Below are 25838 nucleotides of genomic sequence, written 5' to 3'. Positions count from 1 at the left end.
TTTCTTTATACAGTTTACTCATCTAGTAATCTTTCTTTAAAAATGAAGGAGAAAAAGCAAAGCTGGTTTTGTTGCTCGTTAACAAAATAACAGTGACGGCGATGATCTCTGTGACTCTGGTTAACACTAGCGGGACTACCCTGTGTAATGAGGGTATTCGGGGGCAGAGTGCATGTGTGTTTATGCTGCAGCATTCCCGAGCTTACAGAGAAGAGGATTTGAAAGCAGGCCCCAGCTTGGTGGACTTGTCACAGTCTGGGACATTGATTGACTCTGACAAGCTTTTGTCTTATGACCCATTAAAATGCAGCGTCTGCAGCCTATGTGTTTATCCCATGCAGTTAACCTTGGTGGATTTGTCTTTGGCTTATTTGGGAAGAGCCTCTGGAAATACTGTTGTTATTTTGTAGCCACAGGACTTAAGAGTTTATTTACACAGAAATAGGTAACTGGTTGTTGGTTACCACTCATTACAAGTAGGTATGCCTGTTAGGGTTGGGTGAGCCTCCTATGCATGAGCTCAGAAAAAATAAATTTCATGTTATCTGTTAGGATCAAGAGAGATGATGGTTTATCTCTGTTCTGCTTGAGCCTGCTTTTGGTGTCACTCTGAGAAACAGTTGGTATATTTTTCTTTTTGACGGAGCGTTATATGGCGATGATCTAATAAATGCTCCCTAGATACCAGGAACAACATAAAAGTATTATTGAGAAGCCACCGGATGTATGACGTTGCACTGGGAACATGAAGTTTTACTCATCTAAGAAAAATGTCCCTCTTTATGGTAGCATCATAGCAGATGTGGGCCAGGGAGGAGGTGTGGACAGGAAGCACATGACATATCATGCCAGTTTGTTGCTTCTCCCTGTAAACGAAGAGGAAGCTGCTGAAAGCGATTGGGAGTGTTTATATGTGGCCATCTTCCACTCGTACCTTTCTTTCCATTTTAGCTTCCCTTTAAAAATGTTTTCACCTTTGAGAGAACTGTTAAGGGCTACATTTTCCTTTCTTCAGCAGATAATAGCAATCTTCTGTGGCTTCCCTGCACTTTACCAGAGTACAGGATGTTGTTTCAGCTCTGCACTGAGGTTGGGACGGTGGAAAAGGACCATGCAATGCTTTCTCAGGAGCTCCAGCCTTCTCAGCTTTCTCTCCTTTTAAATACACAACTCAAAAGACGTTTTTATTTTTTATTGCATTTATTTAAGTGTGTGTGTCACACGTGCTTGTATGCATGCACAGACACACACACAGTGCCAGGGTGCATGAGTGGAGGTTAGAGTTATTTCTCTCTCTGAGCATGTGAGTCCTAGGACCAAGCTCATATTGCAGGCTTGGGGCAGGGTTTTTTACCGACTGAACATTCTTGAAGGCCCATGGAAATACTTCTTTAAAGATACTGCTATCCTAAACATGAAGTTTTAAGCTTAGACTAGGTAAGCAGTCTGTGTGGCATGAGGTTGCTTTGTGGAATATCTGAGATAGATTAGCAAAACTCAGTTACTTTGAGCATATGTAGTATTAAACTTAATTCTCTAGGAAATCAGTTTGATGCTTCTGAATTGGAGTAAGTACCCTGGGAGGTTTCTGAGCTCATACTGCTCATTGTGGCTGGAGCTGTGTGACAGGACAATATGGCGCTGCTGTTCCCATTACCCTAGTTTTCCCCTGGTTTACAAGTGCTACATGTGCACATAAACTTTTATTTCTTCCAAAAACCATGCTTTCAACCTATTAGTTAGCATATAATATGTAACATGTGGGTTTGTTTTTTTATTAACAGTTTTCATAACTGTATGTGTTTTTTCCTCATTAGTTGAATCATCTTGCATGTAATTATTTCATACATGTGCATATATGTCAGCAGGATTCTTTACTAGAAGTGAGACTGTTAGTTTAAAATATGTATTTGGGATTATGACAGCTTTCTGTTTTTTAAAATAGTATCTCACTGTGTAGCTCTGGCTGCCTTAGAACTCACTTTGTAGACCAGGCTGGTCTGAAACTCACAAAGACACGATTGTATCTATGTCTCAAGTGCCGGGGTCAAAGGCGCATGCCACCGTATTTGGCCCCATGATGTAGCTATTGACAAACTGACTTCTATGGTGTCTGTACCAGATACTCTTCAGTAATAGCTGTATGCAAGTGCTTCTGTATCAATAGCCTTGATTAATGATCATGTGATTAAGATGGAGTTTCTCCATTCTAAAGTTGTAGTTGTATGTATATCCCTTTTCTTTTTGAATAGTTTTATTCTTTTTTTAATATTTATTTATTTATAAGTATTCTGTCTGAGTATATGTCTGCAGGCCAGAAGAGAGCACCAGACCTCATTACAGATGGTTGTGAGCCACCATGTGGTTGCTGGGAATTGAACTCAGGACCTTTGGAAGAGCAGGCAATGCTCTTAACTGCTGATCATCTCTCCAGCCCAATGGTTTTATTCTTTAACCCAGATGTAAGTTTAACTGGCTTCTCGCCTTAACTTCCTGACTCCTCAGATCTTAGACTCACACCTGTCTGGCCTTTGGGTGCATTTCTTTATCCAGGAATGCAAGTGACCTTCTTTTTCATTTCAGCTAAGTAACAAAAGATTATGCCTTTATTCATATTTCCCCCTGCAACATGTAAAGGAACTATAAAACAATTTTTTATTTATATTTAGAGTTGTTCCACAATGAATGCTATATTTCACTACTATTATGCTAAAATTAATCAAACACAGAAAAACTCCTAGCATTTTACCACCATGGCTTTTAGTCATAAAACTTACCGGATAATGATGATGATGAAGTCTATATGTGTTCTGTTTCTTTTTTCTTTTCCTTATTGTATTTTAGAGACGTTCTTATGTAGTCCAGGCTTGCCTTGAGCTCACGGTGAGCCAAAGATGCCCTCGAACACCTTCCCAGTCTTCCTGTCTCCATCTCCCAGACTGGCCCTTTTCTGTTTATTAAGTCTTCATTTCTTTGTTTTCTTTAGACTTCAGAAGCTGTTTGAATGCCCTTGGCAATCATTTGAGCCCTAAGAGAGCATGTTATTTATATTACAGAAAATGGGGCCCGACTGGGTCTGGACTGATCGGGGATGGTCCTCTTTCCTATAACTGTGTCCATGTTCTGTATCCTGTGCCAAGTAGTCTTTAGGCTTCCCTCTTCGGTGGATTCAAGATGATTATAACATTTCTATAGTATCCAGAGGCAGGAAAGCCAAGTATCCTTGTAGAGGGAAAAATCTTTTGCTGGAAGCTTATCAACTGATGAATGTCTTCTTTAACAAAGAAAGGGAAACTTCAGGATTGTTCTAGACCAACAGAACCTACATTGGACCCATCCTGGAAGTGACTCTGAGCATGTATGAGTAAGGGGAGAAAAACTGAACAAAAAGAGGATTTTGTTTAAAAAGAGAAAAATCAAAAGAAATATATTCTCTGAATGAAATGTGATCTTGCCTATCCTGGAACTAGCAAAGGGCTTCTTTGTAGGTTCATATCTTTTCCATGTGTGGTCTTAATTTCAAGCAAATGTGAGTTTACAGCATTAGAAATGGTATGCCATGAGTTTTTAAATTGCCCTTTAAAAATAAACAAGCGTGGTCTGGTATGTGGCTGGTAGGGTGGGCAGCACTGATTATTTTAAAAAATTAGTTGTTTATCTTTACTGAATACATTGTCATACACTTACCATTTATTTCTTTGAAATGTGTTTGCATTTAGTTAATAGAGAGCATAGCATTTCTAGACCATCTCATCCTTAAGGGACACAAACCTACAAAGACTCCCTCCTCCCCACCCATGCTCTCTATCACTGAACTGTATACATCCATTTAGTCTGCTTGTTTTTATTACTCCTTCCTCTTCAGGCTCTTTATCTCTCCCTTCCCCTTTCCTCCCATCTAATTTCCTCTAAAATATCTTATATGTATTTGAGAAGCATCACACTCAAATTCCCCAGTAGAATTAGGTAGCTGCTGAACTCATTCCTGAATTTTGTTTTCTCACATTTGATGCTTTCATGGAAGATAGTGGATATTAAAAGAACCTTCCCTTTGGTTGTGGGCAAGTCTTTTACTTACCTCTTACCCTGTCACAAGCATGGCAAATAAACTCTAATTTTGTTAGTTCTAGATAGAAAACAGCTGAGTTAGAATTGTCCACACATTGTCCGTATATTTTTAAGTTCATGATTATTTGTAGAACAGTTTTGTTTCTGTGTTCTTTAGAGTTGAAGGAAAAAGTTTTTATTCTCTTACCACAAGTTTTGAAGTTTAAAATGTATACTTTCCCTTTTGTTAATCTTGACTCCTTAAGTAACTCTTTATGTTCTGCAGCTTGCTTGTGATCTCAACACAGGAAGGGAGCCAGTCAGCTGGCAGTTTCCATCCAGTTTCTTGCTTAAGGGTTGGATGAACCAGATGGGCAACAGCCCAGACCTTAGGGTTTTAAAGAAACACCGGGATCTCCTCTTATCACAGGCTCTTTACTTGAAGTTCTTCCAGAGTGTGTAGAGTTGTGTGCCTATCTCTTTTGCATATTATTTACTTAAGAGACTGTGTTTTAAACAGCAGAATGGATAGAAGGTGGCTTAAGCTGCTTGGCATTTATCTCCTTTTTTTTTTTTTAAAAAAAACCCACAAGGATATAAAGAGCGGTTTTCTTTAATATCACATTCTGCTGAACATTACTGATCCTCTGTTGATGGTTTTCTGCTTGATTGCTTATTCAGTGATGCGTATTTTTTTTCTCCTGAAGCTGTCACAATGACAAGCACTTTTCTCAGCCCTAATTGTAGAATGCCAGCATAATTGTGTTAGAACCATATGCTCATCTGATAGGCGTTTTTTCACTGTGGTGGTTGTTTTGTTTGTTTTTGGTTGTTGATTAGCAGAAACATTTTTTTTTTTACTTAGTATTTTTTTAATGATGGAGTTGGGCAATTCTAATTAAAGATTAATGAGCATTGCTATTGTTTGAGAAACATTAGTTTTGGTTCTGGCTTTGCCCATTTAGCTTGCTACCTTAGGCAAATCTAGCTTGCTAAATCTTTTCCCTTGCTGATAAAATAAGTATATTAAACTAGATAATTTAACAATACCCAGAAAATAGTACTTACTGAATAGTGTTTACAACCATTTGACGACAAGTCTGGGTGCTTGTACTGTAAATGAAGGTAAGAGCCCAGCCTCTGTGGGCTTCCCATTTTAGTGGGAAATGGAACCCTGAATGTTTGGAACCACAGCACACAGCACTGAGTTTCCATGTTTCTGGGTGGTGCAGTAAGGGCCTATCCAGGTCTGAGATACTAAGAGTTACGAGCGTGGTAATTATGGCGAATGCATGTGTTGTAGTTGTCTTCACTTGATGGTAGTGATTTGTTTAAGAAACAATCTTACAAATAAAGGAAGTGGTGTTAGGTTCAAGCTCTTGGAGCTATTTTAGGAATATGGTTATTTACATAGAGCTACGCCTACCTTTATGGTTGACTATTCACTGTTTATTAATTATTTTTATTGTCTCTGTCAGTCTGAGTGACACTGTCAGCTCCGGGGTTGTAAATACAGTGGTCACTGATATAGTTTGTGAGGCTCACCCTGTGCTTGGTTCTTCTGTGCTCGTTATTTATTTCCTTATTAGCAGTTTGTCTTCAGCTTCTGTCTTTAGCTTGTGATCATATGGCCAAGTAATGACTTTCAAGTATTATATGATAATATGTTTGGGTGGGGCAGAGGTATTTATGGTGAGTTGTAGGATATGCTCCATAATGTGTTCCATAATCCTTTCTACAAACTGGCATAAATCTTTTCTAGGAGTAGACCAAGAGTTTTATGATTTACCAGGTAATTCATGGATGTTTTGTAGAACAGAAATTGCATGCCACCTGACATAGTGAACTCCTGCATATCACCTGATATAGTGGTCTCTTCTATGATTAAAATATGAACAGCTATTAATTTGTTTAACCTAACAGTGGCAACTTTAGTTTTATGTTTCACTGCTTTTTTGAATATTTTGGCCAAAACCCAGCTTCAGTTGATTGTTCCCCTGTTTCTCACAGCCAGAGTAATTAGAGAGCCGGTTTATTTTGGTTGGCTTATACAACTGTGGGGCGTTTTTCCTTTAACTTTACCTAGAGAGTTATTGAGATCTCAGAATGTAATTAGAAAATATATACTAGAAATCAGCTTTGTGTTATACATAACTAATGTCCATAATATTCTTAAATGGGTTTGTGAAAAAAGACATGATAAAGGAAAAAATGTTTCCTGTGCAGTATAGGTCCAGTTGTGTTCTTGTTGGTAGGCATTTTGAGTTGTAAATACGTAAGAATAGGAAATCATGTGTGTCTGGTAGTTAACTCTTCCTTCCTTTGTAGTTCTGCTTACAGACATATTACGGTCTTTTATCTTGCCATTTTACTGTATGTTTCTTCTGGCTGACATGGCTTTTCCCTGTCTTTTCCTTGGGTGAGGTGGTAGTAAGGGTTCTTCGTGGCATTCTATAATATTGAACAAAACTGGTTTCCAAGCTAATATATTATTATTATTCTTGCTTATAGCTATCCATCCATGTGACCATAGCTCCCAGATAACATCTCTAGTGCATATCTTGTCTGAATTTTTGGAACTGTCTTTCAAAGCCTGTTTTCTCTATTGGCTAGCTAGACATTTCCACAAATCTGTCAACCACAGCAAATTTCAAATCAGGTTATATGCCTACTAGCTCCTCCTTTCCTGAATATTGTCATGTTTCCATGGGTAACCTTCCCCATTCCCCCATTAAGTTCTGAGATTTGTTTTCTCTTTTTCCATATTCAGAAGGTCTTCTGTCTTTCCCATAAGATTCAGTTCTTATCTCCTCCATGATTGCTTTGGCCTTAGTAAAGAAGCATATCTCCCAGATAGCTTGTACATCTTAGTCAGGTTGGGCTGTTGAAACAAGAATCATATCACAATCTTAGTTCAAGTTCTTGACCTTTAGAACCACCTAATTTCAGGCTGTGTCCATGTGAAAGCTTGTATTAGGGCTTTCTTGTTAAACTAAACAGCATTCTACTATATTGAATACATAATGTGTTTTAAAGGGGTCCCTTGTGTGGTATGTGAATCTGCCTTAAAGCACTTCATTGTACTTTAGTTTTCCTGTTAAAACCCTCTTCATGCCTGTACTGTTTAGAAAGCTAGCTGTGACATTACCCATTGGCTAGCGTGCCAGCACTGAGAACACTTTCTGGAAGAACTATACTGGGAAAGGGAGCAGACGAGCTTGAGCTGGCCTCACCCACCCCCGGCCTGCTGTCTTTGTGGACTAGGTTTGCTGTACTTGAGAAGTCCCTCTTTGCTTGTGTAAAATTTAAACTAGTAGTTACTTTTAGAGTTAATTAAATCTTCTTTTATTAGTTGTGATGGGATAAATCATTACTATATTTTTTCATTCTATAATATCTTTATTTAGTTTGGATTAGAACCTTTAAATGTTTTGTATGTGCACGTGTGTATGTGCGCGTGCGCGCGCACACACACACACACACACACACACACACACACACACACACACACACAGTGTTTCAGCTTGAGTAGGGTAGAGACTTAGAGTTTTGATTTTTGGCTTTAATTGTTTCCTCAGAAGCTGAGCTTTTGGAAGGAATGGTGCTGGTGCATCACAGGATTTAACACCAGACAGAAAAGCAATCATACAGTTTTGTTTCAATAAGTTTTTCGTTGCAGCTAAACACCCAGCATTTAAAGTTAGATCTTATACTACTTAACATTTCTTAGAGTTTGGTTTTAATGTGTGAAGTTGTAGTGAAATGTATCTCAATACTTGCTAATACTTCTGACAACATTTTCTTAATAAAGAATAAAGGCTGAGAATAAAAACAATCCTTAAACATTGGATTTTGTGTTAGTTGCTATATAACTAGTTCAAATCAAGTAAAAGTAATCACTATCTTGAGTCTGGGTGATTTTGTGTTCCAGCATACAGTTACTCCACTGTGATGTGTGATTTGAGAGTTCTAACAGAGCAGCCTTCAGTTTGTCTTGTGATTCTGAGCCATCCTCCATAACAGTGCCTTCGTCCTTTGCTCTGTCATTCCTCTCCCCACCCTGTCTCCCCCTTTTGTCCTTTTGCCACCAGACTGCAAGTGAGAAAGTTTCTGAAATACTGTTTTGTGTTTTTATGTTGTTGCAGTGTAAGCTGTGACCATGACTACTGAAGTTGGCTCCGCATCCGAAGTGAAGAAGGGCTCTGACCAGGCAGGAGCAGATGCACCTAAGGAGAAAGCTAAAGATGTCACAGAAAATGAGCAGAATCAGTTATCTGAGCCAGAGGAGGAGAAAGGTTCCCAGCCAGGTCCTGCAGTTGAAAGCCAAAGTAGTCCCCGCCGCCGGAAAAGAGAGAAGGATCCATCTGAGAGCAGGGGTATTTCTCGGTTCATACCCCCATGGCTTAAGAAGCAGAAGTCTTATAACTTAGTAGTAGCCAAAGATGGAGGAGATAAAAAAGAGCCTACCCAAGCTGATATGGAAGAACAGATCTTGAATAAAGAGGATTCCCTTCCTGAAGAAGAGAGTCGGGCCAAGGGCGATGCAGAAGAAATGGCTCAGAGGAAACACCTTGAGGTTAAGGTGGAGATCAAGGAAGAAAAGTCTTCCTTGAAAAGCAGTGCTGAGACCCAGGTGCGTTTGAGAAGTCTAGGAATGAGAACATAGCTGCACAGGGGAAGGGGTCGAATTGTTTTAGTTTGTTTCCCATTCCTGTGTCCAGATACTGCCTCTACCTCGTGTATCTGGAATATAGAACTTGGATTATTGTATTGTAGTCTTCCCAGTGAATCTTTTTAAAATTATTCCCCAAACAGCAAAGCAAAAGAACACCAACCCAGCAACAGAACACAGACTCTCTCTTATGTGCCCGTGTTTCTGATTGAGCAGTCTGTCAGACCCTCCCACCTCTTCAGTGAAATCCATGCTCTTTTATTTATCTTTATTTATATATTCAGTTGAGAGTAAGAAGTGGATTGTATATGTTTTGTTTGTGTTTAGAAGCGTAGGTTTTCCTGTGGTTTAAGCTTTTAGAAATTTTGTTATCTCAGTGTTACTTGTAGTATAATACTGGGATATAGCTTCTTTTATTTATTCATTTAATGCCCGAATAACTAACCTGGCAAAATGAAGGACAGAAAATACTCTTTCTTGCGTAATTTTTGAGTCTTAAAAGGCTTAAATTTAAAATGATTAGATATATGATCATAATTCCCATTAAAGATTCTCCTTGGGGCCAAGGATGTATCTAGAGTGTTTGCCTACCACATTCAGAACCCTGAATAAGTTACCAGCACTAAAGAGAAAAGTAAATTTTGATTCTTTTTCCTATGTTGTCTTCTATAAGTTGGTTAACTTTAATGTGAACTTATTTTTTTTCTTGGTAGCCTACTGAAGAAGTGAGGAAGGACAGAGAAGAGGAAAAGATAAAGGAAACCCAGGAAGACAAAATGGAAGGAGAGGCAGCAAATAGGGAGACCAAGGAAGTACAGACCAGTGAGCTGAAAGTAGAGGTGGCTTCTCAGAAAGCTGCCAAGAAGACCAAGGCTGTCCTGGCCAAAGTGACCCTCCTAGATGGCACCGAATACAGCTGTGACCTTGAGGTGAGGCAGGAACTGAGCTGAGCGTCCTCTCAGTAGGCGGAATGAAGGTATCATGACACAGGGAACACATTTCTTGTTGCATCAAGTTCCTATAGGCCAGTATGTTTACTTCCTTTTAAACACAATAACGACTATGTGGAAGAGTCATCATTTGCATTTCACACAGCGCTTCTTGACCAGGGTGGAGTGGGAATGAGGTTGTGCTGTGTGCTCACTGCTTGTATGGTGTGTGTCTGTTCTGAATGACCAGCTCTGACTGTTACCTTGATAGGATGTCTTACTGGATAAAGGATGGTTATAAGTTGATTTTTAAAATAATGAAATTTTACCAGTGAACTCTTATCCTGAGAAAGAGAATGATGTAAACCTAGGTCATTAATTTTGTTTATGATTTGTAAAACAGATAATTTATTAGCACCGGGTTCTTAGGATTTGTCTTAGCTTATTTATTTTCAGAGTAACATTTACTCCCATGGTGTACACTAATATGTCCACTGAAATACTTTGAATGGATCGTCATGTTTCATGTACTATGTCATTCTCAGTGTTACTGTGGGCATATAAAAGCTTAGACTCAGTAACTGCCAGGTGGTAGAGGAGCCAGCTTGCAGCTTTGCTAGCTTGGTCCTGGAGTTTGTGAACAGGCGGGCAGGGTTGCAGTTTTGTCTGTCTCAGAGGTGTCTATCTTTTTTACTCCCTTTAGTCTTCTGTAGATGATTTAAAAAATACACCAATTTCCTGGCATTCATATTTAACAGCTTGGTAAACACATCTGTGGCTATCTAGTTGAACAATGGTTTTATTATATTTGATATTTGGGTGTATTACATTGCCAAGTGAAGATACTCGCTGAGCATTTATAGTTCTTTTTTTTTTTTTTTTGGTTTTTCGAGACAGGGTTTCTCTGTGGCTTTGGAGCCTGTCCTGGAACTAGCTCTGTAGACCAGGCTGGTCTCGAACTCACAGAGATCCGCCTGCCTCTGCCTCCCGAGTGGTGGGATTAAAGGCGTGCGCCACCATCGCCCGGCTTATAGTTCTTTTGTTAATCTTTCTGTATTCTGTCTAGACCCTTTAGTCACCAAGTGTGTAATTGTTGTGATACTTGAGACATTTCAAAAATAGAGTAGCAAAGAATGAAAAATCCTTGTCTTAGTTGTTTCTTGGTGTTATAGCAAAAATCTTTAGGAAAGATAATTTTTTGTTTTGTTTTTTTGAGACAGGGTTTCTCCATAGCTTTGGAACCTGTCCTGGAACTAGCTCTTGTAGACCAGCTGGCCTTGAACTCACAGAGATCCCCCTGCCTCTGCCTCCTGAGTGCTGTGATTAAAGGTGTGCACTGCCACCACCCGGCCAGGAAAAGTAATTTTTTAAAGAATAGATTCCAGTAGTTCTCGACCTGTAGGTTATGACCCCTTTGGGGTTTCATACCAGATATCCTGCATATCAGATATTTATGTAATGATTCATAACAGTAGCAAAATTACAGTTATAAAGTAGCAGTGAAATGATTTTATGGGTGTGGGTCATTACAACACGAGAAACTGTATTGAAAGGTCACAACATTAGGAAGGTTGAGAACCACTGGAGTAGACTGAGAAATACATGAACAAGGTGTCAATAGAGCAGTATGTGAGGAGGAGCTGCTTTCTGTTTCCATGATGGCACCTTCATACTAATCTCTCATGTGCTGCAAGGAGTGTATCTGTGTTTCTGCATGGTAGAAGGAACCTAGCAGCTCCTTTAACCTTTGTGTGAGGGCACTAAGGTTATTCATGAAGATGGAACCATCGTGACTTCAGAGGCTGTGCCTCTTACTATCACAGCTCAGACTGCCGACATCAGCTTAAACAGAGAGAACCTCAAGCATATCCACTAAAACCAGGAATAAGACAAGAGTGTCCCCTCTCTCTATACCTATTCAGTATCATGCTTGAAGTCTTAGAGCAGTAAGACACCTGAAGGAGATCAAGGTACAAATAGGAAAGGAGGAAGTTGAAGGGTTTTTTTTTGTGTGTGTAGATGATAAGATTTTATGTACATAAACGATCCTAAAAACTCCACCAGGATACTTGTATAACAAACAGCTTCAGTAAAGTATTAGGATACAGAAGTGTTGTAGGGAGCTGTGGACTGCGTTCCTGCCGCTTGGCTCCTGGCCGCCAGCTAACTTATGCCCCGAAATAACAACACACAAATTGTATTCTTTTAAACACTTCCTGGCCCATTATATCTAGCCTCTTCTAGGCTAATTCTCACATGTTAATTTAGCCCATTTCTAATAATCTGTGTAGTACCACTAGGTGCACTTACCGGGAAAGATTCAGCATGTCTGACCTGGCGGCTTGCTTCATCAAGTCTGGCTCTGAGAGGAGCTGCATGATTTCTGAGCTCACTTCCTCTTCCTCCCAGCATTCTGTTCTGTTTACTCTGCCTATCTAAATTCTGCCCTATCACATGGGCCAAGGCAGTTTCTTTATTAGCCAGTGACCTTCCTCCATCACAGAAGCAACACAAAGAATATTTTTCTTTTTTCTTGATTGTATATTGTTGCAAATTTACTGTTTTAACTTTTTTTTCTCCAAACCAACAAAGTTTATTTACCATTTCTTTTTATTTTCTGTTTTGAAACATTTTACTTTTCTTTGAAGTTTTTCATAGTTATGATTTAAAATTTTAAATGTGTGAGTATACACATGGATGAGTTATGGATACAATCTTTTCTTCTTTCCAGATAGTAGTTTTTTGTTACATTGTGCTCAGTGTGTGGTCTGCAGTGGAGGTTCTATTGTATTAAGAGAGGTTCTATTGTATTAAGAGTTCCTTGGAAGCAGAGTGTCCAGTCAGCATGGTTCTTTCTGAGTTTGCTAAGGTTGGCATCCTTCTTTTTCCTTTTCTTGTTTTGCTTTTTCGAGACAGGGTTTCTCTGTAGTGTTGGAGCCTGTCCTGGAGCTAGCTCTTGTAGACCATGCTAGCCTTGAACTCACAGAGATTCCCCTGCCTCTGCCTCCCGAGTGCTGCTGCACAGTGGCATTCTTTTCTTTATATAAAGTTTTGGATCTGTCCTTGATCAGATTAAGTCTTCTTTGTTGTCTGTGCTGTTTAACTGCTTTGATTATTGGTTTCTAAGTTTGTTAAAATGGCTCTGGAATGGTCTCTTTGGTAATTTGCCTTAGTATTCCTGTAAATTTATATTTCCTAAAACCTTAGGCTAGATTATTAGACTGTTCAAATTATATATTTTTGCATAGTTTTTCTTATTGCTTTATTAAACTTTAAATTCCTTTTGTTTGGTAATAGTATTACTGTAGTAGCTTTATTTTGGTTAGAAATTAACTGATCCACCTTCTGCCATTTCTTTTAATTTTGAAGTGACTTTCTTTTAAAAAATTACAGTCTGTCTTGTAAATGGTGAATTTGCACAAGTTTTTATCATAGTACCAGTTTATGTGATTGAATCCTACCTTGGGTTATTTATCTCTTTGCTTGCTACCCATTTTCTTTGCTCTACTTTTGGGATTGTCTATACTATACAGACACACTGATTTGAAGTTTGCTCCTTTGTGCTTACCCCCCTCTTGTCTTCTTTAGTGTATATTTATTAGCTCTGTGATCTCATTTTAGAATACTACAAAGTAAAAGTGTGTCTGGTAGTCTTCTGTGATAGATTTTGTATCTCAGGGAATCGGTTGTGTTGCCCAACTATTGTATAGCTGAAGTAGTATCCAGGGATAGAAGCTGCAACTTAGTTCTTTAATTCACCAAGAACTAAATGTGTTAGAGAAATATTAAGAATCTTGTAATTTTATGAATCGTACTTTAATTCTCTCTCTCTCTCTCTCTCTCTCTCTCTCTCTCTCTCTCTCTCTTCTTTTTTTTTTTCTTTTTGGATTTTCAAAACAGGGTTTCTCCGTAGCTTTTTGGTTCCTGTCCTGGAACTAGCTCTTGTAGACCACGCTGGCCTCGAACTCACAGAGATCCGTCTGCCTCTGCCTCCCGAGTGCTGGGATTAAAGGCGTGCACCACCACCACTTGGCACATTCTCTCTTTTTTAAATATGGGATTGTTTAACATGTTTTTGAACAAAAGCATTTTAAGAACAAACTTTTGCAGTCAGTCTATCATAAATCACCATTATAGCAATTGTGTTGAGTGATTATCTTACTCTTCAAGTACAAAGCAAAACAGAATTGAGTAGATGCTCCGGACTCTATCCTGCAGAAGATATCATGCACCAACAGCTCACTTGAGCTCTGAGCAGGGACTTTAATATCTGAACATAGAGTGTAATTCGTCACATTCTATTAGATGTTGGAGCAGTGCAGAGGTTATGAGTAGCATTCCTTTGTAATTAATGTCTCTTTCATCTAATTTTTGTTGTTGTGGTTCTTTGTTTCTTGGTAACATTAATTTGGGTCCACTTCTCATCAGACCTGCTCTATTTCCTCTTCATCCGTGGAGCCCAGAGGTTGATGAGCCGTGGTCGGGTCAGCTCATGCTTTCCTGTCTAATGCTGGCCTAGACACTCGGCTGATGTGCTGATGGTGCTTATCTGTGTTTCTGGAGATCCACGCCGGAAACTGGTGTCTGAGTGCCATTTGAGGAAGTAGGTGTGGGAAACTGTAGCTATTAGTGAACTTTTGAGCATTGAAAAAGGCACATACAATGTAAGGCATATGCTTTTTTGGCTTGGGAGAACTGTCAGTAAAGTTGTATTTCTCTTATGGTTTTCCAGATGAATATAGTTCTTCTTTCATTTCTGTATATACTTGTGCTAATTTTCAGTTACCCTTAGATTATTTGACATGCACAGTTAAGACCTAATGATTTTTACTTGGGGCATCAACAGTGAGTGGTAGAGGGGAACCATTAGAAAACTGATCATTAGCTTGGCTTGGCTCCTTTAATACCAGCACTCTGGGAGGCAGAGACAGGTGGATCAAGTTTGAGGCAGGCCTGGTCTACAGAGTTAATTCTGGGACGACCAGGACTTCACAGAGAAATGCTATCTTAAAAAACAAATATTAAAAGAAAATCAGCCACTGCAGAAACTCATGAAGAGGTGGAATGTTTAGATTCATGAGTTTTTTATGGAATAGATTGAAGTTTTGGAAGACCTCAATTACCAGTATAAGATTAAAACTGAGCAAAGGCCAATATGCTGTTTAAAATTTGGAACGTGTTAGCTGTGTTGTTGCAGTAACCGTGTTTTGAGGTTGTCAAAAATTACGGCATTGGTTAGCATATTTTTATAGGTGACAGTTTAATCTGTTGCCTTTATAATATTGGGTCAGTTTGGCAAGTTCCTGTTTGTATTACTTATAAGTGTTTTTGTCAACAAAGAACCCACCTTTAACTATGTGATGTAAGTGTAACTGTATAATATTGAATGTTTTTTAATGGTAGGAATTTTGCGAGTTTTTTTTTTGTCTTATCTAAACATTTCTGCTACCTAGGTCACTGTATACATAGGTAGAATTAATGTGTTCATATATATATTATTATTTTTACTGGTTTGTAAATATATGTAACATTTATATGTCTATATACCCACCAATATCCATTCTCCTGTGACATGTATGCATGTAAACATACATACTTTTTTTTTTATTAAAGATGGGCTTAAGTTACTAAGGATGGCCTCAGACTCATGAGCTGAAGATGTCATGTCCTCATCCCTCAGTTTTCCTGAGTAACTGAGACTGTAGACATACATGTGACTTCCCCTTACTTTTTTTTTGGCTTTCTGTTTCAAAATTTTTTTTTCTCCCAGGGACGACCTGAACACGTTCCTTCTGCTCTTGAGCCTTAGGAACTTGATAAAGACAACTGTCAAGTAAACTGGTTTTCAGGACCTGTAGGTGGAGTTTCCCTGTCCTGCAGTTGCTCTCAAATAATCACTCAGAAGCTTAATATTAATTAGAAATGTTGAGCCAATAGCTCAGGTTTGTTACTAGTTAACTTGTACACTTAAATTAACCCATATTTCTTACCTATGCTTTGCTTCATGGATTGGTACTCCCATTACAGGGTACCCATCTTGCTCTTTCTGTGTCTGCCGGCCACTCTCTTACTGCGCCCTTTTCATCCCAGTATCCTCAGTTTGCTTGTCCTGCCTTGCTATAGGCCAGTCAACTGCTTTATTAATTAATGAGAGTAGTACATATTCACAGTGTTGAGAAGGATATTCCACAGTGAAAATCTTTTTGTCGTCATTGAAGTTGGTGTTCTTCTAAGGAAGGACAGTGCAGGTGAAGATTAACAGGGTAAAAGAATGCTTCAGACATTTGCCAGCCTCCCAGAGGTGGAGGTGACAAGTAGATTGGCTAGTGGTGCATTGTTAGTGAGGGTTATAGTTAAGCTAAAAAATTGACTGCGGAAATGGCTTGATTGCCATGCTCTCTCTGGCTTATGAATCAATAATTTACTATGACTTCATGCATTTCCTTTTATCCAGAACTTAGTATATTTTCATAATTTTGTTTCAGATTGTTAAGGCCCTTTATGTTATTGTTCATGAAAGTTGCTATTTATGTTTTATTTTATCATCTGTTGATAAATTTAATCATATACTTGTATTTTAAATCTTTTGAGGATTATTATTATTACTGTTTTTGAGAAAGTCTCAAAGTATATTTAGCCCTGGTTGGCCCAGAACTCTCCATGTAGGGGTTTACCTGCCTCTGCCTCTAGGATGAAAGGTATGTACCATCCTATAACAATATCCAGGGAGGATTATTATTTTTTTTAATGAAGGTTATATCAACTTTTATTAAGTTATTTAAGTGATATATGACAACCTAGTTTGGTACTAGAGCTCAGTTACGAGGAATATTAGGGTTGCCTGAACTCTGCACATTGGCTCCAGACACTTGGCTGTAGGACTCTCTGTGATGCTGCTGTTGAAGTCATTTACACACTTGGTGTGCTAAAACAGCGGGTTTTCCTCTAAGGAAAAGTACAGTAAGGTTTATTTGAAGTCATGGGTCTAGCCAGGAGATTGTTTACTTTCCTGGTGACTCTTTATATGTCTTGGACAAGTAGCTTCCTGCCTTTTCTTCTATTCTCAGATTGCAAAGTAAGAATGAAAACATTGGCTTCCTTTATTTCTAGGATTGAGCTGGGTTTTCTAGCATTTGCAAATCTGTATATATGTTTTAGAGTTGGAAAATTAGTGTGGACGTTCAGGAAATTTTTGAAACGCGAGTACATGTGCATTCTGAGTAAAGGCTCACATTTTCCTCTGGCATCTGCGAGTTTTTCCCACATGTTGATTTTGTCTGAGAATTGAAGGCATTGTTGTAACCCACACAGGAATGTCATAACCATTTTTCCTAAGGCAATCAGAATGCAAGCTCTCAACAGCAGTGTTCTGTGGTGAAAGTATTCATCAGAAAGCAGAGAATGTGTCAAGGTCCCCAGGCTGCCTTTGTACTGATTTTGGGTCTAAAAAATCCTATTTGGTATCCTTGTTTTCTGAAGTGGTATGTGTTTTTGTCTATGTTTGTCTCCCCAGGTTTGTTTTCAGACTACCGTCGTGACACTTACAAGTTGATACAGTTACATCTATTCAGCTATCCACATACTTTTGGAGGATCTAGAAGTTGTGATACTCCATAAAATCCCACATAGAAGCGGGGGTGGAGTGGGAAGGAGAGAGGAGACAGTGTGTGTGTGTGTGTGTGTGTGTGTGTGTGTGTGTGTATTGAAACTGGGAATAATTTATGTGCAAATTTAAAATTTCAGTGATTAGATCCAAATGTAGTATCTCTGACCAACTCTCTACTCCTTTAGATTAACAAAAGGGTTTAATTAAGGTGACAGTTCTGTCCAAGGACTTGATTTTTAAAGTGGGTAAAGCTGTCATGCTATGACTAAGAACATGAAGTTTTTAGTCCCACTTGAAGAAGCTGTAGAACTTAGAGCTGTGGGAGCCGGCCTGGCCTCGTAAGCAGGTCACTTTGTAGTTGGTCACTCAGGCTTTCTGCGCCCTCCCTGGACATACAGTGATCTCATCCTGCACTTCCCAAGTTGTCTATTCTCCTCCACGTTTCTGGTTATATAAGCTGTCTTTTGTGTTCCTCATCTACATGACTCCTCGGGGGCTTACAATGTCTGACTCGAATCCAGCTCAGAGTGTTTTCTCTTCCTGTGAACCTGTTTGTCTGTTGGTTTGTTCATCTTTCACGCAGTGTCCTTTGAAAGACTCTCCGGTGCTGCTGAACAGCCGCTGAGCTTTTGTTGATTCTTCTTTCACCTAAGTCTGCTCCCTTTTCCCCTTCAGAACGAAAATGTAAGACTTTGCCTAAGTCATGGCTCCTAGAAACTAATTATTTCCATTTACTTTCTTGTACATTTATATACTTAAAAATAATTCAAGACAGGGTTTTTCCCTGTGGCTCTCTGGCTGTCTTGGAACTTGCTCTGGCTCTGTGGCCCAGGCTTGCCTAGAACTCAAATCTACCTTCTTTTGCCTCTAGAGGGATTAAAGGTATGTGCCACCACATGTGCCTACATTTGTATGTTTTTTATCCTTCTTTCCTAAGATACCTTGATTACATTTTCTTTTTTGTGTTCCTAATCTGTTTTTTCCTTCTGCCCCACCTCCCTATGAATGTGCTTTTTAAATGCTTAGGAACAGTTGACTGACTTGTAGAAATTCTTCAAGGCCTTAATGAGTGAAAACAGGTTCATTATGTTTCTGAAAAGGGTTGGCCAAGTTCACAAGTTCAGGAGTAAGAGCACGCTACAGAGATGAGCGCCCAGGAATTGGCAGCCTGGAGAGAAATGTGCACTCCAGTAGTTGGGAGTTCTTTGCTTTCCTTGAAGTAAATTGCTAACTGGGTTGGGCTTGAAAAGGTGAATTTATTATGATTCCTATCTTTAATAATGTTTCCTCTTGAAAGGATGGTTTGAATTTTGAATAGTACTGGAAATTCTTTCCACTCTTGGTTTCAAAATACCAGGGTTGGTTTTCTTCCTCTGAATCAATAGTATTTTGAAAGCAATAAACTTAACATTTGAAAGTCACTTGTAGCTGTGAGTAATCTTCACCTCTTTTCTTACTGATCTTCCTCCCAGGCACTGAGACTAGGTGGTTAGCATTCAGTAGATTTTAACTGTACCCACCTGTTGGTAGTTGACTGCTCCTAGGTGTGGTGGTGGAGAAGGTTTATTGTAGATAAGAGGGAGTGCCGAGCCAGTGTCAAGGACAAGAGTCCAGAGTGATCCTGACCCTGAGTCTGGCTCTGTAAGAAGACAACAGAGGGGAGAGGGGCAAACCAGGAGAGTAAACAGTAGACAAAAAGACTGAGTAATCAAAATGTCTGGATTATATAGGGAAGAGGCACAGCGGGAGGACAGGGTATGCCAGCCATACCCTGTAACTAACCGCTAAAGACTGAGGGATGCTGGGAGAACCTGGATGGTGGCCAGGCCCAGTTTGCTATGTTAGGCACCTCAGTTACCTTTGGTCCTTGGTTTGAGACCTAACAAGTAGCTGAACAGGAATGAGTCTTTGGGTTGTTTCCTCTTTAGACAGTGAAGGACTTTGTAAGTTGCTGTGGGAGACAGGTCCAGAATTCAGTTGGGAAAGTCTGCATAGGCATGTTTTTCTCTCTCTAGTACAGAGGAATTAAAAAACTATTGAGGCTTTCTTTTAATCACAGTGCCACAAATATGCACAACTAAACCCCAAGCTTTCGCTAAGATTTATCAGATGAAGTGGTAAGATGCAGTCTTCCACGTAACAACAGAATGTGTTAGGGAAGATATGTGCTTACTTTACTTATACAAAGGGAAGCTACATTAAGATCTCTTAGTATAAGAGTCTACTAAAAAATAACCTATACCATATACTGTCAGCTTTTGTCCACTGGCTTTATGGGACCAGTGTTGCCATTTTTGAGCTAGGCATGCTTCTCTTGACTGGCTTTAACTAGCGCTAGTCCTGTCGTTCAGAGTCACAGAATATATCACTTGTAAATAAGTGTATCGTTAAGTTCAGTTCTCAGCTATGCTAATCTTACTGAGAGGTACTTTACCATCTACGGGAGAGGTTGTGAAGAGAGAAATGCTGATTCACCTCCTACCCTTCGAGTCTGTTTTCTGAAGTTTTTCTCTTGTGAATTCTGGTGGGTGTGGTGGTGGTGGTGGCAGCTCTGGTGGTGGTTGAGTGAGAGAATGTGTGTGTGTGCATTTGTATACTTACATAGCCACATATACTGTATTTAATAGTTTCTATAGGAATCAGTGCTAAATGTGTGTTTTCAGTTCTAAGTCTTAGTTTCAGTAACAAATTTCCTATAATGAGTATATTTTATTACAGGACTAAAATAAACTTGTGGATCCTTACCTTGAATGTAAATACATATTAAATAAAGTTAGTATAATAAAAATCTTTTAAGACATTTTATTAGTTCTGGCAGTTTCATGACTTCAATTTTGAAACTGTTGATGGTTTTCCTAAATGGTTTTATAAGTGTTTATGTCCTTTCATTATTCTCACAGGTGTCTGGATAATTTGTTTTGCATGTATGTATGGGTAGAGTAGAGGTTTGCTATAGGAAATGAAAGGATGGAAATACTATTCTGTTTAAGATTAATTTGTTTTTTCTTGCAAATCTGGTTGTTCATGATCATCTAAAGGAGGTTGGCTCCCATAACTTCCACAGATCCCCAGAATTACACAACATAAAATCCTTTCTGTAAAATGACCTAGTATTTATATGTAGCTATGTATATCGTCCTGTATACTTTAACTCACTGCCAGATCATTTAGAACTATAATACAATGATGATACTGTCTAAGTAGTTAGTGTATTGTATTGCTTTGAGAATGACAAGTAAAAAAGTACATGTCAGATTTTTTTTTTCCTCTCCAAATAGGACATTACTGGAGGCATCTCAACTTGGAGGAATATTTTGAGTACTTAGAATAACCTTTTCAAACTTAGTTTTTATCAATGGTCAGGAAAACACAAGTGACTCACTTACTTGTAGAATTATGTATGTTCTAAGCATATACAAAGAGGTCATTGGCTCCAGTTTCTTTTCGCCAGAATGTAAATGAACTTTGGAAACAGATTTGAGGACAGGTGACTCAGATTGGTAGGAAAAGAATTCAGACAGTCATGCCCTGAGGCTGACTCTTTGCTCCTGCAATGGCTTTAGTTGATTTCCTCCACCCCACAACAGTGTATGGGGTCTGTTTGCTTCATGCATACCTTTGTTCCTTGGCCTTTGCTATTTGCACAGTGTAGTTTAGAGTGAGTGCAAAATGCATAGCTCTGGGCCAGCAATGTATGGATTGCATTGTGTACTTCCCATCACTGGCTTCTTGGCACACAATAAGGGCACTGTGGAGGGGCCTACAAGGAGACAGTGATGGTGTTTTATAAAACGCCAGTGGTGTGTGGCGTCCTCTGCAATCTGCTGGGGAAGCAGTTGCACAAATTCCTTCACGTTGAGAGGCCTCCAGAAATGTCATATTTTGGCTTCAGTAATGAATGCCACAAATAACAGCAGAGATGCAGGAGACTTTGCTCAATGTCTCAGATTTCAGTCTGCTTTTCTTTCGCGGGGTCTGCTTTTTTTTCTTTTTTTTTTAAGCTTTGTAAGAGAAACTTCTAATAAGCTAGTCTGCTCGTCTTTAAATATTTTTGAAGACACATCTAAATTATTTTACTTTTTCCACCTCCTTTGCTTTTTTCTAATATATTATGCAACATCTTCCAAAACAGAAACAAAAAAGACCAGGGCTGGTGAGATGAGATGGCTAAGCCAGTACAGTGCAAGCATGAGGATCTGGAGTTGAATCCGTAGTGTCCAGTTACAAAGCCCTGTGTGGCAGGCAGCACGCTTGACTCCCAGTGCTACGAAACAGAGACAGGGTCCCTTGGACTTGCTGGCCAGCAGTGTAGCTGAACCAGTGAGCTTTGGATTCAGTCAGAGACTCATCTAAAGAATAAGGTGGAGAATAATGAGAGAGACACCTAGAGTTGACCTCTGGGACACATGTGCATGTGCACCCCTCCCCACAGGTACACTCCCTTGCATACACACATGAACTTATGCAGGTACATAAAGTGTCTGATTGACACCTATAAAGCAGACCAGCTCTTCCTTACTGTACCTTTCCCTTTCCTGGTTCTGTATTGCTTAGGTGTAAGGTGAGTTAGCCACCAGCATATCGGGGATATAAATTGTTAAGCTTGTTGGAATTAAGTTAAAAACTAAAATTCTTTTTTCAACATGTGCTTGGTAAGTTTTATGAACTTTTTTTTGTGACAGTACTTAGGATTGAACCAAGGGTCTCATAGATGCTAGACAAGGTTCTGCCATTGAGGTAGTGTCCCATTCCTAATTACGTGCTTTTACTCATTGGTGGACTTAAGTACTACATCATTAGAACAGACTGAAATTGTTCCTATAATTTTCAACATAAGAACAGTTATAAAACAAGGAAGTGACAATATGAAACAACAGTGAAGCTGATGTTTCAGTGAAAAAAAATGTGCAAAGCCTGAGAACCCAGTTAACTTGTCTGTATAAATGGGGGTGTAGCCTGCTCTTAGGACAAATGTGGAGTGGTTTTTTGCTTGTGTAGTTCTCCAAAGGTATCTATCTGGAAATGCTCTCATTTACTAAGGACAAACTTATATAGGTTTGTGGCTGATCTTCTCCCAAACTCTTATTGGCAGTGAGTATTTGCTTTGGTTCTTGAATATCTGTAGGCTGATAGTCATGAATGAGGACCCAGGAGATTGTGTATGACTGCCAGCCAGAACGTCTGAATTGTAGACTCAACTCTGCCCAGTATTGTCCTACTGGTTTATAACTCAGTGAAGTGCTGCTATAGAGGCATTGAGGCAAGATACACTTTTTCTTAAAGAACCCAGTCACTGAAATTCAAAAGTGTGGAAGGGACTAGAAGAGTGAGTGTCAGAGGTATGAAATAAAGTTCTTAAGGAAGCAACCAGAACGAGTACCAGGACATCAGCGAAACCCTGTCTTGGCGGGGGGGGGGGGGTTGTAAAGGAAGAGAGTCAAACTATTAGGATACTGGATTAGATTTTATAGGAGAGAAAAATTTAGGAATTTGTTTAGAAACAGAAGCAGAGTTTTGACATTTGAAAATAAGTTGAAAAGGCTGGTAAAATGGCTCAGTGCATTAGAGAACCTGCTGCCAACCCTTATCTTATTTCAGTTTACAGAGCCCATTCCTGCAACTTGACCGCTGACCTCTGTGTGCCCTGTGGCACACACAAAACCCTTTTCTTTAAAATGAAGATAAAGGATTTGAGGGTCTTTTATGTGGGACAATGCCCCTAAACTGTAACGATAACCCACAAACCAACTATATATACTTTAAAAAAATTTTTTCTCACTTCCATCTCCTTCTTGCAATGTTTCCCATGTTTCATCCTCCACCCGTTCTGATACCCACAGATGTTTTCAAAGTTAGTCTCTCTTTCTTTGTTGTTGGTATATATCTTCTCCACACGGAAGAGATAATTAGTCTTTTGTAAGGATAAGCCCATCTGATTATAGAGTATCAAGTGGTCAGCCCTGAAATCATACGTGCAAGCAACTCAGAAAGATGTATGTCTATATACACATACACACAAACTGCTATTTTGGGGACAAGTTGTCGCATGCCTTTAATCCCAGCACTCGGAAGGCAGAGGCAGGTGGATCTCTGAGTTCGCGGACAGCCTGGTCTACAAGAGCTAGTTCCAGGACAGGCTCCAAAAGCTACAGAGAAACCCTGTCTTGAAAAAAAAAAGTCTTTTATTTTCTTGGTTGTCAAGCTATAATTGTATATAAGAAAGCAAACTGATGTGTGGACATAGTTTAGCATGAATATAATCCAGTACTCAGGAAGCCAAGGCAAGAGGATTTCAAAACCGAGGCCAACCTGGACCACATTCTGATTTTCTAACTCAAACAAAGAAGCTAAGTTACCTCCCTATATAGAAGTGTAAGTGTTACACTTTACAGATAGCATTAATTTTAAGCAGACAGGAAAACTGTATCATTTCAACTTTCTGTAACTTCAAAGAATGTTGAAATAAATAACTAAAGCTTTTGAATCATTTTTATTTATTTTTGCTAGAATAGCTCACAAAAAGTCCTATATGGGCCTTCTGTGAGTCCATGAACTACCTCAAACATTTTATTAAACATGTCACAAACTTAATTTAATTCTCTCATTACCATCTTCAAGTGCTGATCAATATTTATTTTCTGTCCTTGACAGTTAGAATAAAAATTTTTTGAGACCATTTATATTTTATTCCTGTCTTAACACTGGAACTGACACCTACTGTTGCTGGATTGGTATATATTAGCCCCCTAGCTCGGCAAGCTCTGCAGTCATTCATCAGTGGGGCAGTACCTGTCAGTCATAATGAATGGCCTGTTCATTGTGAGATGGTTTTCCTTTTTCATCTTACTGTATCCCACAGTATCTTTGAGCAGAAATTCACTCTGTCAGGCTTTAATAGTGAAAAATAATACCTCTTAAATATTTGTATTCTCTACTTCCCAAAGATATTTCCTTCTTTAAGATTCATGAGATATCATATTCTTGTTTTCTTAGATACAGTTATTGGTTCTTAGTGTTCCTTGGAGAGTAGAGACTCTAAGTGGGAGTTTGGGTTACAACTGTGCACAATCAGCCAGCCTCTTAGTAGTTAGTGATATTTGCGGCTTAGGATGGAAGCCTAGAACAGCCTGTACATCAGACAATATTTTGATAATTGTGAGATGTGGGCTAAGTCAAAGAGCAGGTAGAAGTAGAATTCAACTATGGTTGATTCAGACAGTGTGATGTATCCTTTCTTATTAATTTGATACTTATAGAGAGCTGTTAAGTAGTTACTATCTCCATTTTACATCTTCACACCGTCTAGTAACAGAAAAGATGTTCATGAAATGTTGAGTGTTGTTGAACTAGGCCTGACTCCTGTGCCCATGGTGGGGCTCAGCATACTACCACAGACTGCTGGGGTGACTTTGTGGATGTGTTCCTTCTAGTCTTTTAGGATAATACTGTCCAGTAGTGCATGTCTCTGAGATAGAAACTGGTGTAAAAAGTTTATAAAAACTGACTTTAAGTCAATGTTGGAATGTGTTTTCTCTGTGATGTATGTATTTATATGACTTAGATATCCCTTTTATATATTACTAATTTCAAGAACCATAACTAGTAGCTACACATTTTAATTTATTTATGCTTGCCACACACTTGTATGTTCTATTCTCCTCACTCACAACTCTGAAAACTTCAGTCATGCATCTTGTTAAAGGTAGTGATGTATCAACTACTAATTATGAATCCACAGTGATGATATATAGCACTTTGCTATGGTAATATAAATTTAAGTGAATTTCTCTTTATTTTTTATTTGTGATAACCGTATTTTAGAAATCTTATTATGAAATGTTTAGTAGAAATGCCAGATTTTACTCCTCAGGATTGACCATTCCCCCCCCCCCCCCCTTTTCTCTCTCTCTGTGTAATTTCTATGTACTGTATAAACAGACAGGTGCGTATTTTGGTATTGGGGGTGTCCACTGAGCCGTCTATTTTTTTTTGTTTGTTTGTTTTTGTTTTTCAAGACAGGGTTTCTCTGTGGTTTTGGAGCCTGTCCTGGAACTAGCTCTTGTAGACCAGGCTAGTCTCGAACTCACAGAGATCCGCCTGCCTCTGCCTCCCAAGTGCTGGGATTAAAGGCGTGTGCCACCACCGCCCGGCTGAGCCATCTTATTTTTATTTGGCACTGTCCTAATTACACTGGCCATCTAGTGGTGGCATCTGTACGTGCCTGTGGGTGGGAGGTGTACGTCTGACTGAACTCACAGTTGGAATATTCCAAGCTTATGTGTCTAAATTGGAAATGAGTATACTTTGTTATTGGTTTAATGACGATCACATTTTCTGTATGTAAACAGACTGCTTTTTCGTTTCCCGTCTACCCCGACCTGAATAATTACACAGAAACTATATTAATTATAACACTGTTTGGCCAATCGCTGAGGCGTATTTCTAGGTAGCTCTTATATCTTAAATTAACCCATTTCCATTCATCTGTGTATTGCCACGAAGCTGTGGCTTACAGGTAAGGTTTTGACATCTTTTTATTGGCAGCTGCATGGTGTCTACCTGACTCTGCTTTCTTTCTTCCTCT

The 25838-nt window shown here is 39.1% G+C and overlaps 1 protein-coding gene across 39 annotated transcripts in view; it reads left to right on the top strand.

Moving 5' to 3' along the window:
• Positions 1–25838, top strand: part of Epb41l2 (erythrocyte membrane protein band 4.1 like 2) — a 171032-nt gene that overhangs the window by 78988 nt on the left and 66206 nt on the right. For all 39 annotated transcript variants that reach the window (XM_075947385.1, XM_075947344.1, XM_075947335.1 and 36 more), the window contains 2 exons: positions 8193–8680; positions 9433–9648. In XM_075947385.1, the coding sequence (XP_075803500.1) occupies positions 8207–8680; positions 9433–9648 (690 nt within the window). In that variant the 5' untranslated portion in view covers positions 8193–8206. The remainder of the gene's footprint in view (positions 1–8192; positions 8681–9432; positions 9649–25838) is intronic.

Source organism: Microtus pennsylvanicus, chromosome 1 (genome assembly GCF_037038515.1).
Source record: "Microtus pennsylvanicus isolate mMicPen1 chromosome 1, mMicPen1.hap1, whole genome shotgun sequence".
NCBI lineage: Eukaryota > Metazoa > Chordata > Mammalia > Rodentia > Cricetidae > Microtus > Microtus pennsylvanicus.
The sequence above is the reverse complement of the archived record's forward strand: the minus strand, read 5'-3'. Positions and strand labels throughout refer to the sequence as shown.